At 33.8% G+C, this 19,335-nt stretch overlaps 2 protein-coding genes across 2 annotated transcripts; both read right to left on the reverse strand.

Annotated features, from left to right (window-relative positions):
• Positions 1-1,109: 1,109 nt before the first annotated feature.
• On the reverse strand, positions 1,110-8,638 carry LOC139482299 (uncharacterized). Its single transcript, XM_071266101.1, has 4 exons — positions 8,517-8,638; positions 4,454-4,950; positions 1,927-2,043; positions 1,110-1,280 (listed from the first exon to the last, which is right to left on the reverse strand). Exons 1-4 carry the CDS (start codon positions 8,533-8,535, stop codon positions 1,125-1,127), a joined length of 789 nt encoding a protein of 262 aa, XP_071122202.1. The 5' UTR covers positions 8,536-8,638; the 3' UTR covers positions 1,110-1,124.
• Positions 8,639-14,689: 6,051 nt separating this feature from the next.
• On the reverse strand, positions 14,690-18,789 carry LOC139482300 (proline rich transmembrane protein 1B-like). The gene is made up of 4 exons (XM_071266102.1): positions 18,683-18,789; positions 17,661-17,956; positions 17,230-17,355; positions 14,690-14,960 (listed from the first exon to the last, which is right to left on the reverse strand). Exons 1-4 carry the CDS (start codon positions 18,690-18,692, stop codon positions 14,808-14,810), a joined length of 585 nt encoding a protein of 194 aa, XP_071122203.1. The 5' UTR covers positions 18,693-18,789; the 3' UTR covers positions 14,690-14,807.
• Positions 18,790-19,335: the final 546 nt, after the last annotated feature.

Consider the following 19,335-nt stretch of genomic DNA (forward strand, 5'->3'; position numbering starts at 1 on the left):
TATATACAAATAAGGGAACACTAGCATATAGGATAAACAAACAAAGGAGCACTGACATATTGGAAGATATACAAACAAAGGGACGCTAAAATATAGGAGGATAAACAAACAAAGGGACACGAACATAAAGGAGGATAAACAAACAAAGGGACACGAACATATAGGAGGATAAACAAACAAAGGGACACGAACATATAGGAGGATAAATAAACAAAGGAACACGAACATATAGGAGGATAAACAAACAAAGGAGCACTGACATATTGGAAGATATACAAACAAAGGGACGCTAAAATATAGGAGGATAAACAAACAAAGGGACACGAACATATAGGAGGATAAACAAACAAAGGAACACGAACATATAGGAGGATAAACAAACAAAGGGACACGAACATATAGGAGGATAAACAAACAAAGGGACGCTAATATATAGGAGGATAAACAAACAAAGGGACACGAACATATAGGAGGATAAACAAACAAAGGAACACACACTTATAGGAGGATAAACAAACAAAGGGACGCTAACATATAGGAGGATAAACAAACAAAGGGACACGAACATATAGGAGGATAAACAAACAAATGAACACACACTTATAGGAGGATAAACAAACAAAGGGACACGAACATATAGGAGGATAAACAAACAAAGGAACACGAACATATAGGAGGATAAACAAACAAAGGGACACGAACATATAGGAGGATAAACAAACAAAGGAACACACACATATAGGAGGATAAACAAACAAAGGGACACGAACATATAGGACGATAAACAAACAAAGGGACGCTAACATATAGGAGGATAAACAAACAAAGGAACACACACATATAGGAGGATAAACAAACAAAGGGACACGAACATATAGGAGGATAAACAAACAAAGGAACACACACATATAGGAGGATATAAAAACAAAGGGACGCTAACATATAGAATGATATACAAACAAAGGAACACTTTCATGTAGGAGAATATACAAACAAGGAACATTTTTATATAGGAGGATAAATAAACAAAGTTACACTTACATATAGGATAGATTAACCAAGGAACACTTACTAATAGGAGAATTTACAAACAAAGGAGTAACACAAAATTATTTGGTATTATTTTAATCCTTGTAAGTGTATTTCCAGAAATAAGCATAACATATCAAATATCCCCAGCTCAACAGTCCTATCATCAGAGCAATACACACTAGATTTCTGGCACTTCTGGCTTTTTGGTGAGCAATATCGAAATCACTCTCTTCAACAGCTTTTCTAGCCTGCAAAGAAAACAATAATGTATTAGGAATATACCAATGTATGATTTAGTCTTACATTTCTAACTTTCACAATATAAAAATATAATGAGTGTCAATCAACAATGTTGTACAAAACTTGGTTTAAGTTTCGATGCCTATACATGCAACGAAATCCTGGCTAAAAGTTCCGGTCGACCTCCTATAGCACCCATTAGTTGTTAAAACTCATAAGTCGAAAATAAACTGCCAACCGGCTAGGGCTAAAATAAAAACAAACAAACAAATAATAGTATACAAAATATAAAACTAAAGACTGAGCAACACGAACCACACCAAAAAAAACCTGGGAATGGACTTATTGTTAACGTTTGTCGTATGTTTTCTTTGTTTTATGCTTTTTTCTTTATAGACGACTTGCTGAGTACAGATTTATTCTTTCACAATTGACTTAGAGTTAAGCGATAAGACAAATATTTTAGACAGCCATTTCTATTTGGTATTGTCTTGAACTAATAACAATATGCCCCAGGTATTTTTGACCTCGATAGACCGATGGCCACTTACTAATATGTGTCCACCTTCGGTTTTGTTTGCGTAGCTCGTTCGCTAATACACCAACGATAATTTGTGTTTGATCTATCTTACTTTCTTCTTAGTATTGACTTACTTGTTTACTTGCTGATACAGCTAACAATCCAATGCACGGACAGAAAACAAGGGAAATTATTGCTGGTATTGTCCAATCTATCGGCGGACTACTAAATACAGACTCGTCTGTAAATATCTGGAAATATATATAATCATAGTTAATGGTTAACAAAACTACAACAGGTACAAGAACGGGACTCCGTCAGTCAATAACCATGGTAACAGTGGAAGTTTTGTTCGTTAATTGTCTAGAATCATAAAAGATCCGTTGCCCAAAAATCAAATATATAATTGGTAATGAAAATTGCTGACAGTCATAAATAAATGGTACCGCGATGGTTACAGGAGTTAACCTGTACTGAATAATTGGAACTCACGGTCTGCAGTCCTCGAAAAGCAAAAAAAACTAGACCATTTAAGTTATGAAATTTTGCGTTTAGCCAATTATTATATCAGTTATAGACTTTTAGATTTTTTCGAATTGTCTATGTATTTCTTGTTCTATAGATCTCTTCAGATTTTTGATCCAATCGTAAATTTGACCAATAATATCACATGGAAATGAAATGTTGTCCAATTGTTTATATCGGAAATAAAATGTTGTCCAATAACCATGATAACATTTACACGAAATATCTGTGATTCCAATACTTTTTGGTTTCAGTTTTCAATTATTTTATAGAAGGTTGAGACCATAGATACTTGGGGATAGGACAATTTATTTGTTGCCCTCCCCCTTTTTTCCGAAATCCGTTATATTTTCGTTTTCTATTAATCAGTTTGATAATTACTTCTATATATTATATAGAGAGCTCTCCACATACTGTATCAATGACCGTTGTGGATAGTAAACTTGGAATTGGTAGTTAATAGTAAATAAACAAGTTATTTGTGAATATTTATGTTCTTAAGCTGTAAAAAAAAAACACCAAAATAATGGCAAAAAAAGGGGGAGGGCAAAAAAAATTGTCCTGTCCCCAAGTACCTATGGTTGTGATATTTATCATAGACATATCACATACTTCTAGATTTCTCTCTCATAATGATTCAAACACAAATATATTCAGAATCATTATTCAGTATCATCGATCTACTAAAATGAAAGATTTAGTCTTATTAGATATTTAAACCTGATTTCATCAATATTAAAAAAAGTTACAATCAAATAATTCTTCTACTCTTTTTTGGTGTTAATTATTGGTTTCGTTTTAATCTTATTTGTTAAATCTTTTACTAAAATACGTGAAACAGATAAGATAACATAATAGAATATTGTTTTCTTCATAGTTATAGATCATTTTCGGGTGTTTTGCGGTGTTTTGTTGTGTCCGGTGGTAAGCGATGCTGTTCGGAGGTGAACCGACTTACCGAGTGATCAGTACTATTCCCATGTTTCGACCCTTTTATTATAGAATTACATCCTGTAAAAACAACAGGCTTTACACGTATATGTCAATTACAATGTGTCAAGCAAAGTTTTATTTTCAAAGACAAGAGTACAACTATCCGGGCATTTTTGTGCCAAAAAAAAAAAAAAAAAAAAAAAAATTCATCAATCCTATCATGCGAGAGAACTTAGGTAGGTTATGAAAAATGTATCCTTCAACAAACTTAAAAACTATTTTAATGAGATATCGAATGTTTTCGGAGGAGTTCTAGCCGTTCAAACATAAGTGGTGCACTAACTTTGTCCATTATGTGAATTGCTCATTTTAATTTGCATAGATATATTTTTTTCTTTTCAAGTCCTTTACGTAATTTTGTGCTTTATACGTCCAGTCTCTTTGGTCTTTTTGGCCACAATTCCACTGTTTGCACATTATAAATAGTTTTGTTTTGGCTTTAAGGTGCAAAACGACCTTAGTCACATGCAGGCAGTTCGATATTCACAGACGCTTATATCCAATTGATATATAACGACTCGAACAAGTATATTTTGTTTACTATTCTATTCGCCTTTCTCTGTGAAAAATGTTCTTAATTTTTGCGTTGTTTTACTTATATTCGTTTGTCTGTATGATCACGGATGTATTATTTTTTTTTTTTTTGGGGGGGGGGGGGATTTAATGTATTATGGGAAATTTTTCAATAGGAAGTGTCGTACCAGGTAATATTCAATATTTTTGCAATGCTTTCGACGTTTCAAATGTATATTAATTGGGGATGTCAACGAGTACTCGACTGAGTATCGCTTGAAGTTGTACCGGGTATCGACAACCAAAATGATACTCGACTAATCGGTTTACTGTAAGAATGGTGTTGCTTTCTAAGTGTAAACACAATTTTTTTTTAAAGAAAGCACCTTCTGGAAAATTTTGTATTTATCAAAATTAAAAAAAATAAAATACGATTCCAATGTTTGCGTTTAACTGTCATTTTAAATTCCTCCAAACAGTGGTACATGTAGGATATATAAACAAGAGGATTTTTCCAATGCTTACACTTTTAGCTAATATTAGTCACTCCCCCACCTCTGTACTGACAGAGCATACATTTTATCAGCAGGACTGTTAGTTACCTAACAAATCATTATTATCAATACTTACAACAGACCCATCTGATATGTCATAACCTTCCTTCTGATGACTTGGAGGTTGATAGAGAACAGTGCAACGTGTCGAAGGATTCCTTTGCCTCCGAGGAAAATAGTGCTGAATTGATTCCTCATACGACGGAGGTTGTTGATTCTGAATCCTGAGGCCAGGTTGTGGATATTTTTCTGTAAATTCAGGAGTGGAAGGACGAAGACGAACTGATACTCTTGGAGTCGGAGAAGGTTGTGTTGGAACATAGGTCTGTTCTGAATATCTCTTAAACTGCTGATTCTGGTTTGTCCATGGACCTAGGAGAAATCTTGGACCGGCCCGATAATGTTGAGCCATACTGGTTGGAGCATATTGGGCCGGATACCTCTGGCTATTTTGTGTTTCATTGTGTTCTTCCAAGGAAACTTCATTGCCGAGCGTAGGAGGACGATCTAATCCTCGACTATGAGGGAAGACTTCCTCAACTTGCCAGCCGCCAATGCTTTCGTCTGGAGTGACTATAACATAAGAAGATCAAGGATTAATTCTAAATTATGATGGCAACTTAAGAACCTCGTTTTGTAAAGGTCCATGCCATACAAAAAACCAAAAGCACAAAATCCTATGCAGCATACAGACACACACATCATATCAATAAAGTACTTGTAAAACTAAAACTTTTGGAGATCTAATGTGAACATTGTAGAGGATAGAGAAAAAATAAACAAACTAAATAAGCTTGGTATGTGATATTTTTTGTGTAAAATACAAATCATGTAAAAATTATAACATTGTCTCTCAATAAGTTTGTTAAAAAATGCTGATCCTCCTTAAATCAAGAGCATGCATGAACAGCTAAAAGGATCAATAATTAAGGTTGACATTAATATATAACTGTACTTTAGAATTGTTATACAATACAATTTTGACTAGACAAAGTAAAGTCAAGCTCTGAAAAAAGATACAAGATGTCTATTAGAAATAAATTTGGTATTCCAGTTCAAATGTAAACTTTTGACTTGGTTCAATTTTTTATATAGATGACGAAGAATTTCTTAGAATTGATGCAGAATAAGTTAAAAACTTCCTTCTACAGTGTGTTTACTGTAAAAAGTTAAATCACAAAAATACAGAACTCCGAGGAAAATTCAAAACGAAAAGTCCATAATCAAATGGCAAAATCAAAAGCTCAAACACATCAAACGAACGAGCTTGCAACCATGACTATAAACAAACATTTAAATCCATACAATTGTAAGTATAAATTTAATGCATTGTATACAATAAAAAATATAGAAAATAATATCTATTGTTAATTGGTTGTCAATGACCTTGGCAATGTGTTGACCCAGACAGCCAGTAGTGTATTGGGCAACTCGAATATTCGTTCATATAAATCGAGTAATAGTAATAAACCTTGGTTTGATAGAGCTTGTCGAGGGAAAAGGGATGCATTTCATCAGGTAAAGGCAAAATTTAAGCATGACAAATCCGATAATGTCAGATTAATGCTTAATGAGAGATCCAGAGAGTTTAAAAAGCAGATGAGCAACAGTTTTAATAAATATAAAGATAAGTGCGCAAATGAGCTGCGAAATTTTTCAAAATCCGACTCGAAGCAATTTTGGAAGTTGTTGAATAAATTTAGTAACTCTAAAAAAGATAGTCCGGATATATCTGTCGAAACTTTTTCAGAATATTTCAAAAATCTTAACTCTGATAATTCGGAGGATGAAATGCAAGACGATATGAAACCTGGGGATATTACTATCGATATAGATGCTGTCATTCAAGAAAATCCTATATATGATGAAATATTAAATGGGATTATTACCCAGACAGAAGTTGCTGAAGCTATTAAAAATTGAAAAATAGTAAAGCACCTGGGATTGACAGCATTCTAAACGAATATCTTAAAAACACCCCACCTGAGTTTATCTCAATGTATTGTAAACTTTTTAACATTGTGCTAGACACAGGTATTATCCCAGATAGTTGGCTCCTGGGTATAATTAAGCCGGTGTTTAAGAATAAAGGAAATCCACAAGATCCTGACAACTTTCGAGCAATAACACTCATTAGTTGTCTGGGTAAACTTTTCACTTCGATTATAAACGAAAGACTGAATTTCTTTTCTAATGAACTGGAATTGATCTCTAAAAATCAAGCCGGTTTTAGGAAAGGGCATTCAACTACAGACAATATATTTGTCATACATGTACTTGTTTCATTGTATTTGTCCTTTGGTAAAAAATTGTTTTGTACATTCATAGATTTTAGAAAGGCTTTTGATACCATTTGGAGAACTGGACTTTGGTTTAAATTACAAAAAAGCCAGATAAAAGGAAAATGTTTCCAAGTTATATATAATATGTATACTAATATCAAATCATGTGTTCAGTACAACAATACGAAATCAGATTTCTTCCCTTGTATGATTGGAGTTCGTCAGGGTGAAAATCTTTCCCCTTTTTTGTTTTCCATATTCTTAAATGACTTAGAAGATTACTTTAGAGAACTTCATGTTTTACCTTTAGAATTAATTAAAGAAAAATGTTATAATGAATTACATGTATTTTTAGAAATTTTTGTTTTGTTGTATGCAGATGACACTGTTATTTTTGCTGATAATTATGATGAAATGCAAAATGCTCTCAAAGGTTTTGAAAACTATTGTAAAATGTGGAAACTTAGTGTGAATATTGGTAAAACTAAAGTGATGGTTTTTAGCAAAAGAAAATCGAAAATGGATTTTGATTTTAAACTTGATGGTACATCTCTTGAAATTGTAGATAGCTATACATATCTTGGTCTTTTGCTTAATTATAATGGGTCATTTGTTTGTGCAAAGAAAAAGCTTGTAGAACAGTCGCAAAAAGCACTTTTTGCTGTTTATACAAAGATTCGAAATTTACATTTACCTATTGACCTACAACTTAAATTGTTTGATTATCTTGTCGAATCTATTTTATTGTATGGATCAGAAATATGGGGATTTGAAAACATTGATATAATTGAAAAAGTTCATCTACAATTTTGCAAGAGAATTTTAAATGTGAGATCAAGTACTCCAAATGTTATGGTATATGGAGAATTAGGAAGGTTTCCACTAGAAATTAAAGTAAAATTAAGAATGTTATCGTTTTGGAGTAGAATGGCTAAAAATGAAAACAAACTTAGTAGTTCTATGTATAAGCTTATTTTCAAAATACATGCTGATGGTATTTGTGAATTTAAATGGGTGTCATTTGTAAAATCTATATTTGACAACTCAGGATTAGGTTACATGTTTTTCAACCAATACATTGATTATTCAACTTTCAAACCCGTTATAAAACAGATTCTTCAAGATCAGTTTCTTCAAAAGTGGTCCAGTAATATTGATAACTCGTCTCGTGGCGAATATTATAAGTTATTTAAATCTCAGTTTGGTCTGGAAAATTATCTATTACGTCTTCCAGAGGATAAAAGAATCTGGATTTCAAAACTGAGAACATGTAACCTAAAAATTCCTATGGAAACTGGCAGATGGTACAACATCGCTAGAACAGATCGCATATGTACCTTATGTAATGAATCATGTATTGGTGATGAATATCATTATTTATATGTATGTAATAATAGTTCTATTACTGAACTTCGGAAGAAATATATACCGAAATATTATACAATATACCCATCTGTACTGAAAATGCAAAATATGCTGTCATTGTGTCACTGTCAGTTATTGTATAATCTAGCTATATTTATTAAGAAACTGTCTACTTTCATTTAGAAAGATGCATGTATCTAATACAAGTTTTATTATCTTTAGAAATTACACTTTTGTTAATAGTTACCTGTCTATTCTGTCATTTATTGTATTTGATTTGTAATTTGTCCTCATGTAACACATATTTTGTGTCTGAGTGTAAATAAAGAATTGAATTGAATTGTTAAAAGGTTTGTTAAAAATTATCACTTTACAAAAGCAAGGAAATGTTATCTAATTCTGAGAAGTGCTTTGTAAATTAAGTAGACAATATTATTGATGTATTAATAAGAAGCAATGTTTTACGAACTACAGCACTTAATAAAAAAATACCTTGATTCTTCATGTCCATTCCAAGTTTGGTTGTTGAGGACGCTGAATATGGACAGTGACGTTATCGATTGTTTTGATCGCACACGACCTCCTGCCCCGGGCCGCTATTGGACAACTTGACCGTTGTTATATAGCCATTCTTCCCCCATGCCAGTTTTTCCCCCGGGGGAAAGACTGGCATGAGCCAATATTTCCCCCGGGGAAATTTTGGATCATTGCCATTCTTCCCCCGCGGAAATTTGACAATACGTATACATATAGTAACTTTTCCACCATGCCAAACTTTTCCCCTATATATTATAGATTTCTCTACATGTACTTATATACACGTCTGAAAATTAAACCGAACAGTGTTAGAAAAAGGTTTATTTATACAAAATTTTAGTTCCTTTGCAATAACACAAGTCTGTCTTCAGGTCTATCAGTCTGTCTATGTGTCAACTATTAAATCTGTCTTTCTTTGTGTCTCCTAGTCTTTCTACATTCTCAACTGTGTGACGAAGTCAATATGATTAAATAAATTTTATTATGTAATTACAAAGTCAAGAAAGATTCTAAAGTTCAAATGTTCGAATGTTCACAAACTGTCTTTAAAGTTGAATTGTTCGAATGTTCAATATCTCACACGGGCACGTGGTCGTATAGTGGAATAACTAGTTCGTTCCTGTCGGATATTAAGCACATGAGTTCCAGCCTACCCACGAGGGGGGAGACCTTGGCGGAATCTCCGGTACCAATCTGTCCTAATCGAATTGTTGTCTAGTCGAATTCTGTCCTTGTATTCCATTGAAGGATCTTATATAGTCCAATGGTCCATACAAATGTCTATAGCTGTAGGCCGGTTACATAGTCGTCTGGTTATCAAGTAATCACTAGTCTGTGGTTAATTGTCAAACTATGAAATTAACCCCTGACGGATACATGTTATTTCACAGTAGACCTGGTATTTTATTGGCTTCAGGGTATTGTTACACAATTGTGTAACAACTGCAGGCCTGTCTATATGTCGACAAGTCTGTCTATAAATTACCGTTTATTGTGCACCGTACCAACATTTTTAGGGAAGCCAATTGTAACTGATATTTTACAGGTTTTTTTTCATGCGTTGTGCTGTCCTCGGTTGGGTTCATTTGGGAGGGTTGAGTTTATGGCCAGCACATTGTTTATGTGCCAATGCCCATTCCAAAGCCATGCTCATGTAGTACAGTGGCTGTTGTTCATGGTTCATGTCTTTCGATTTGTTTTTCGTAAATTATTTTGTTATCAATAAGGTCCTTAATTAGTTTTGTTTGAATTGTTTTCAAATTTTTATGGTCGGGGCATTTTATAGCCAACTATATGTTTTTTCTTCCATTGTTGGAGGCTGTATGGTGGCCTTTAATTACTTACTACCACGTCAATGTAACTCTGGTGGATATTTATATCATTATAATGCTAGATCGTGGTCGACCCTATGCACCTTTAGGGCAGGCGGGATATATTTGTAGATCTTGTATAGCTCACACTAATGGGGATAGTTCCTGTACTTTCACGTCTAACATGCTGGTTACGGAGAGGGTGTACATATCTCCTCTAGGTTTGATGAAGTTTCATCCGTATTGGACTTCTCTTGAATGAAAACTTTAAGGCGACGATCAGAATTTTTCTCTACCCATGCCTTTGATGGGTTCTTTTACTTTGTGGTACAAACATGATTTATCATGTAAAGTCATTTCATTATAGTATGTTAGAGACCTCAAAGACGCCTGTCCAGGGAAAAATCTTCAAACTGACCAGAAATGGTTTAAGTAATTGTATTAATTTGGTCAAAGATACCAAGGGTTAACGAGAGAGAATGGATCTGATGATACTGATCACCACATCAGAATGTGCTTCGTGTGTATAAATATAACATGAATGCACATGTATATGATATAATTACATATCAATACGACTTCGTGAAGCTTTGAAACCGCTAAACTAATAAAAAAAAATGATATTGTTTTATTAGGATACATATTTCTAACTGACGTCTCCGATGTTATATAACAAAGGGAAAAAACTAGCTTCTTATGCTGCAAAGGGGGAAATTGGCCTGATCCTCGTTTTCCCCCTATAACGGTGATGGGGAAAAGTTGGATCATGCCATTTTCCCCGGGGGAATTATTAAATCGATCCAGATTTTCCCCCCGGAAAAATTGGCATGGGGGAAGAATGGCTATAGGTAGCAATACACAGTTAGAAGTTTAGTTTCGCATTATGGCCCCTGTGAATTTTTTAAATATGAAAGATTTTGTACAATAAAATTGATTTTTAGATAATTGAAGAATAATATAGCCTTCTTAGTGGGTTTATATGAACATTAAGATTGTTTTTAACATGTTTTATAGGCCATTTATATGATTAACAGTCCGTATTTTCCTATCCGTACCGTTCATAGGTCCATACATTATTGTAGTGTTTATCAACAAAGATTTTGCGCTCGATCTTTTCAATTCAATTTTATGGAAAAACGAGCAGATAAGCATATGATTTTTTTAGGACAACTTGATAGATATAAACCTATGGATTCAGGAAAGGTATCACTGTAATTGATTGAAATTTTCCTTTAGACCAAATTTTGGAGACTTTTGTGACATGTTCACCCCCCTTTTTTGCTATATTTTGTATCTAAGAAATGCAGTTTGTTGCCATGGTTACACCCAAGAGGGATTATATGTCACCCTTATGACCATTAGAAATCAAATCTATGGAAGATTCTCTTTCTATAAGTATATACATGCATAACACACATATAAAGCCTTCTTTGTTAGACAGGAGGGGAAAGAGGGTGTTTAAAAATTTTGAGTGTCAATTTTAAGTTTTTTTCCTAACTGTGTATTGCTACCATAGGACACCGGCAGAGTAAACCGTTATCGTTTTTGTATAACTGTTAATAAGAGGAAGGGGGTCTTGGATGACAATAATAATGTATATGCTTAATATTCATTTTTTTTTTATGTTTTATGTATTAAACATAAAAGTGTTTTTATACAGATTAGACCGTTGGTTTCTCGTTTGAAAGGTCATTTTGGGGCCCTTTATAACTGTTCGGTCTTAGCCAAGGCTCCGTGTTGAAGACCGTACTTTGACCTAAAATGGTTTACTTTTACAAATTGTGACTTAGATGAAGATTTTTCTCATTGGGTGCAATCAACAGTTTTTTTCTATGACGTCATATTTTGAGGGACCATGTATAAGTGACCCTTAGTGGTGGACTGATTAATAAAGATACTTGTATAAAACTAGATATCACTGGAATCAGAATGTTCTCTAGTTTATAATGGAATAAAAAAAAGTGTACTTTTAATAGTATAAAAAAGTTTTATCCAGAGAAACTGGGAAAAACATTGCATAATTTAAGCTTAAAAAACCTGAAATCAGGTCATGTGCACACCCCTGAAGACATGATACCTGCACATTTTTCATAATCAAAGTTGTATGAATTTCATAGATTTTTACCTGGTCTTTCAAAAAAATCATGCTTCAGGGTACGTTCGCCTGCTCCGAAAAGAGCTACAGTGGCTGCAAATAAGTTTTCAATTTTCACTGCCAAAAAAACAGACTGTTTACAGTGTTGTCTCCCCTCAAAACATGTATATTTAATCTAATTTTTTAAATTATTTTATACGAAACTGTTTATAGCACCCATTGGCATTTATACCACATCTTCCTATATCTATTTAGTTATTTATGCTTTCATATTAGTATTATGCATGTTTATTGTGTATATTCATGTATGTTTAGGTTGTAAAAAAGCTTACTTTATCGTTTTGTGGCATGCCGACTCTAAATAAAGTTTTGATTTACTTTGATAGTTATTTTCTTTGTATACCACACTATACCACGCAATATTATCAAAATGAAAATTTCCTATTCAATATTTTGATAAACTTGTTTTTTTTTACTGTGACAGTTTTATATTTTTCACAGTCGTTGAATTCCACTTTCCAGAGATAAAACTAATTAAAAAAAGTACAGTAACTGAACATGCTAAGAAATTACGAACGCCATTAATGTTTTCATTGCAGATATTTGTGTTCGTCATGAAAATGTAAATTATACCGCCAATTAATAATCCAATGGTACTTTTTGTGTGTGTCTCTTATTACAGAATTATTTCCGTTTAGTGTTCTAAAGCACACATTATTTCCGTTTAGTGTTATAAAGCACACATTATTTCCGTTTAGTGTTCTAAAGCACACATTATTTCCGTTTAGTGTTCTAAAGCACACATTATTTCCGTTTAGTGTTCTAAAGCACACATTATTTCCGTTTAGTGTTATAAAGCACACATTATTTCCGTTTAGTGTTATAAAGCACACATTATGGTTTAACATAACAAAGACTCAAGAAAACATCATTTGATAGCTAAAGCCGTTCAGCAATCCTGGAAGATATCTTTATGATACATGAATTTTTTGAATCAGTCCATTTTATTCTAAATTAACGAATAACATTTATTTACCTGATTTTTCAAAATCGAAAATTCATAACGACCGATTTACTTTTGTTAGAATTTTGAATATGGATTTGTTGTATCATTGACACAAATGAGACACTATCCACCAGAGAACAAATGAGACACTATCCACCAGAGAACAAATGAGACACTATCCACCAGAGAACAAATGAAGGAGATACAATCCACTAGAGAACAAATGAGACACTATCCACCAGAGAACAAATGAGACCCTATCAACCAGAGAACAAATGAGACACTATCCACCAGAGAACAAATTAAGGAGATTCAATCCACCAAAGAACAAATGAGACCCTATCCACCAGAGAACAAATGAGACACTATCCACCGGAGAACAAATGAAGGAGATACAATCCATCAGAGAACAAATGAGACACTATCCACCAGAGAACAAATGAAGGAGATACAATCCACGAGAGAACAAATGAGACACTATCCACCAGAGAACAATTGAGACACTCCACCAGAGAACAAATGAAGGAGATACAATCCACCAGAGAACAAATGAGACACTATCCACCAGAGAACAAATGAGACACTATCCACCAGAGAACAAATGAAGGAGATACAAGCAACTATAGACGATCTTTTGAGCTAAATCAAAACCGTACATGGTGTTAAAAGCCCCGTCATGAAAACATCAAAATGAGAAAAAACGCCTTATATATAACAAAGCAACAAAAAAATGACAGACCTGAAAACATCGACCACTATATTAGTCGACCCTCATAGGCACATACGTAATGGCCAACAAAAGTTGTACATATATACCTATTCGTCACAAAAGCATCAGGTTACCGCTCCTTTATGCTGGTGGTATTTGAACAGCCTAATGTGCCGAGTGTCAATGGGTTCTGGACACGATGTCTCAGAAACAGGCATGGGTTCCATTCTATAGCTAAGAAAAAGACAAAAAGTTAGCAAATCTAACATTGATTGCAGCTTTGTCGGCTTTATCTTAGGTTGGTACCAGAAAACCCCACCACATTTTCTGTGTGTCTGTCCAAATTCCGGAGCCTGACATTCAGTGGTTTGATATTGATTATCCTATTTGTTTTTTGTTTATTGTTTTGTACATAAATCATTCCGTTAATTTTATCGTTTGTTTGGTTTTACATTTGTCATTTCTGGGCATTTTATAGCTTTCTAATCGACGTGGGTTTTGCTTATTGTTGAAGGCCGGACGGTGTCATTGAGTTGTTTTAATGTCTACGACTCTGATGAAGAGTTCGTTGTCCCATTGTCTCGTTTGAAATCGTACCACATCTTCTTATTCTTATATATCGTGACATAAAATACGATTGGTGTTGCCTTACTTGGCATGTCAGCTAATCAACTCATTTATAATCATGTCAAGAAATCCTCGCTAAAGATTTCGGTCGACCTCCTACGGCACCCATTAGTAGTTAAAGATTTGATTTCATTCAACAAATAATTTACGACCTTCATGTACGTGTCGCTTAGAACACAGCCATATACCAAATGGTCAATATTAATCATCCAATGCATGTAATTTGCTCTATGGGGTGTTTGCAGAATTTCAACGGAGGCAATTTCTTGGCATGTGTTGCTGGATATTAAATTATATTATGGTTCAACAATTTAACAAATGCATATTCAAGGGAGACAACTTGAGTAGCTGCTACTTTAAAAGAAAAAGAAACTATCACAATCATATTTTTTTTAAATTGTTTTAATGAATATTCTTAACAAATAATAACACTTGTCTTCATTACTTTGAACTACTATAAGTTTTTTTTCAATTCCGTTTTTAAAAAGACACGTGTTTGTCAATCATACAATGTGACATTTAAAACTTGTGAGTATATAATATAGGTATAGCAAAATATCCCCATTACAACACTGAAAATTATTAGTTTTTTGGCATTTTCAGCTTTCGCACGTGCCGAGACGTAATCTCCTTCTGCATGTGCCTGTTTTGCCTACAAAATAATAATTATAATATTAAACATAATTATTTTTCAGTTTTTTCGCAAATTAAATATTGAGTGTGTTCAGAGTTCCAAATATATCTAACTAAGCATAACCTTATATATAAATACGTGACACTGAACTATGCACTTTGACATCCAAATATTTATTTCGTGTTTGCTTTGGGGTATTTAATATATGAGTGCATGTTGATGGAATATTGTTTAAATAAAGAAGAAAATAGAAGACAATTCAGATGACACAGTAATACCTATACACATTAGACGGCAAATAGTACTGTCTTCAACAATGAACAATGATATTTCTAATGTTAATATGTATAGAAAGCACAGTTACCCACCAAAAGCGATTAATGATAGTTAAAACAAAACAGGGCTTACGAAATAGTGATACAATTTTTCGTGCTCGTTAGAATATTTTTAACGATTAGGGATTTGTTTCATAATTCTGAAAAAGAGAAAAGTCAGAAAGAAATGATTATCAGGTTGGAAAATCACTCACATTGGTCCATAATAACCTATTTGAGACAGTACAGCCCAAATGGATGATATATGACTCTAAAGTGTGATGGTACTCTAAAGTGCGATGGTCACGCTATTATAAAGTGCGATGGTCTACGCTAAAGTACGATGGTGTATCACGGCGTGACGCTAAAGTGCGATGGTTGTTTTGTTTATTAACGTACGATTGTATATCACGCTAAAGTGCAATGAACCAATATAGTAAGGTTCGAGGGATCATAGCTTATTTCCTAATACTTGTAGAGTAAGACTTTTTAGTCAGCTTGCTTGCATATATGCAATATTCGCCAAGCTTTCTTCTTCTTCGTAATGAGTACCAATAGATATAGGTAGATGTTGTATGAGTGCCAATGAGACAACTTTTCATCCAACTGCATTACAAATTTATAAAAGTAAACCATTATAAGTCAAGATACGGCCTTCAACACAAAGGCATCACTACATGTTATATTTTCCTACACTGTACAAAATAATGTTTTAGCGGACAATTTATGATTTACGCATGAATCTACTAAATTACGAACGAAAAAGTGAGAATTCAATCAACTTGAATCCATTCTTAAGCGAGCATGAAGAATTTGACCAAAACGATGTCCTATATAATAATACACTTGGACCTTACTATTTTGGGTACTAATTTGTGTTTTGAATAATGACAGAGATTCACATTTTCTTATGTTTAGGTAAAGAGTGTTCCATAGTTTTGTTGTTGCAGGGATGAAATATTTAGATTATAAACGGGTCCGTGTGTTGACTTCTGTAATATTATTTCTTGTCTTGTATTATGATCATGCCTACTTCCTACTGAATCAGCAATAAGTCTCTTAAATATTTGAACGGGGACCGCAAAGTAGAAAAAAAACTGCAACATAAACAATAATTTCAATTATCCGTTATAGCTTAATTCTAATATAGAAACAAGATCAAGGATATTTTTGTATCTCATCTGTATAGTAAAATGGTCGACTGCAGGGCAAAAGTCTTTCCAGAACCCGGAAAAAAACATTTACTTCAGCCAACAAAGCACGGTTAGGTTTAAATTAAGTAAGTCATGGACCTTCGTTTAAAGTTGTTAATCAAATACATTTTTTGTATTTTAAACATTTATCTTTCGGCATGTTCATTTTTCGTTTGTATAAACGACTGTTCTCGTCATAATTCATTGTACGTTTATTATTTACGTCTATACTTTCGCGGACAATCGCACTTTAGCGTGTGTAGGCATCGTACTTTAGCGTAGACCATCGCACTTTAGCGTGACCATCGTACTTTAGCGTCCCCATCGCACTTAAGAGTCCTACATATATATTAAGAGAGGTGCAAATAAACATAACTTTTGAATTTAGCAAACACATTGAAAATTTTATTTATCTAGGTCAAAAGAAGTAACTTTGGACAATCGACTTTTCCAGTAAAAATGAAGAAATCTCATAAACAATCCGGTCAAAAGAAAAGTTTCTAAACTTTTTTTTTTGCCTTTTATGAAATCGTTTTCTCTTTGCATTACTTACCATTGAATCTAAAAAAAATGTTTACACAGTAAAATTATATAAAGACATAAGTTACACAAAAAGTAGATAACCCATTGAAATAAAGCATATTTGTCAGTTTTTATAATATAAGAACTGTAACTTGTTGTTCGGGTTAAAATCGGGGTCACCCGAGCCGTGCAGATTAAATCATATATACCGACTTGCTTGGTCAATAACTATTACCAAAAAAAACAATAGTAACTTACACTTCTACTTGCCAATATTGCAACCAATCCGCATGGCCATGCGCAGAAAATACATGCAACTACTGCTGGAATCGTCCAATCTGGAGGAGGTGTTCTCTGCACCTGTCTAGCGTTATCTGGTAAAACCTAATAGAGCAGACCGATTGACATATTATTTGATGACGGCAATAAAACCTTTGCATATAAGTTATTCAAAATGTAACTAATTTATAAAATAAGAATTATTATACGGAAAATCTTTTTTAAAACGAAAAAAATGCTGTTTACAATACCATGAATTAAAAAAAAACCTGTACGACCAGCATTTGGGTTACTAGTAGTTGAATTCTCCCTTCTCTACCAATAATGGTATCTCTTTTTCCTCTCTCATTTACTTATCTCTCTGTTGAGACTCACTGTAAAGTTAAGCAGCGTTTATTTATTGTACTTACAACAATACCAACTGGTGTTGGTTGATTGTATACGGGAGGTGGAGGTGGATATCCTTGACCAGGCGGAGGAGGTGGTTGTGGGTATGGTGGTGGAGGATATCCTTGACCAGGCGGAGGAGGTGGTTGTGCGTATGGTGGTGGAGGATAGGCGGGTGTTAATGGTTGTGAAAATCCTTGTCCAGGTGGCGCAAAACCACTTCCGGGAGGTGCAAATCCTGTACCGGGTGGGGCAAATCCTTGTCCCGGTGGAGCATAACCACTCATCGGCTGTCCTTGTGTATCCGTTGTTATGGTTCCTGTTGAAATTCAAATGTTGAACTCAGATAACGAAATTTAACTGACATATATTTTACATCATCGAGAACTGTTTTAGAAGGCCTGAATATTTGGTCACTATATATCTTTAAAATTGAGAATGGAAATGGGAAATGTGTCTAAAAGACAACAACCCGACCAAAGAGCAAACAACATCCGAAGACCACCAATAATATAGCTGATTCTTACAAGTCTATTCCAAAATTCTACACAGAGTTTTATCGAATAGTTAATGCATTTGAGAACATTTGTGTATTTTTCTTATTTGACCATATAGTAAATGAAAACAATTTAAATTAAAAACCATAAAAAAGAAAGATTTCATTTCATGTTCATGTTTTTAAAATTACGAAGAGAGTCTCTATAAGTTTAACCAAACTTGTCCAACATTTTTTTCTCGTATGCCTTTTGTATAAATATTGAAATGTGTTCGATATGAAAGATCAATCTAATTAAAATATTGATCTCTGATTACGTTATCAATATTTTAATTAGATTGATGAAAGATGAAAAGCAACATAGCAACATTGACCAATATATGTGTGTCTAACCTCCAGTGGCAAATACTTCGTGCATATTAGGATGGGGAAAGCAGCATACAAAATTAATTAAATCAGAACATTGAGGATGAGGTATACTCATTCCGTAAAGTATTGAATACATCGGTAACAAAATGATATTAATTGGAGTATTCCATTAATATTTACCTCTTTGCATCTTACAGCAGACGTGTTTCTGTTACTGGAGTCAAGGACGTCCTACGTATGATAGTCACGTCAAATCGGTTGTCAAGGACGTCCTCTGTCAATGCTGCTGGCGTCGTGTAAGGAAAAGGCACTGACATTTTTGTCGGTTAAAAAATGAATTTATTAAAATCAAATACAATCAGCATCATTTAACTAATGTTTAAGTTATAACTGCTCTCACACAAGCGGTACACTGGTATCCAGGCTAGGCAACTCTTAGAATTTGCCATTTTTGTTCCGACAGTTCAGTTGAACTGACGTCTGCAGCTTGCATGACAGTAAATGTTAATAGTCCTTTGTTAATCTATGTTGATAATTGTCATTGTGCTTTGCATCTTTGCATCTTCAGTTACCTGTGCCAACATCAGACTCTGTCTTCTTTTGAACCGAAATGTCCTGTATGTTTTGCGGTGTGTTTGTTTATTACACATTGGGTAGAGGTTGAGATCTCACCAAACATGTTCAACCCCACCACATTTTTGCGCGATTTTTCTCTATCTATATTTCTTTTTGAACTTTCAGAAATAATTTGAACCGCTGTGCCACGATCGCATGATACGCCCGTCGTTTCAATAAGAATAATAATTTCAAAGAATAAAGTTCTATAAGTTCTC

This window comes from Mytilus edulis, chromosome 7 (genome assembly GCF_963676685.1).
Source record: "Mytilus edulis chromosome 7, xbMytEdul2.2, whole genome shotgun sequence".
NCBI classification, from domain to species: Eukaryota; Metazoa; Mollusca; class Bivalvia; order Mytilida; family Mytilidae; genus Mytilus; species Mytilus edulis.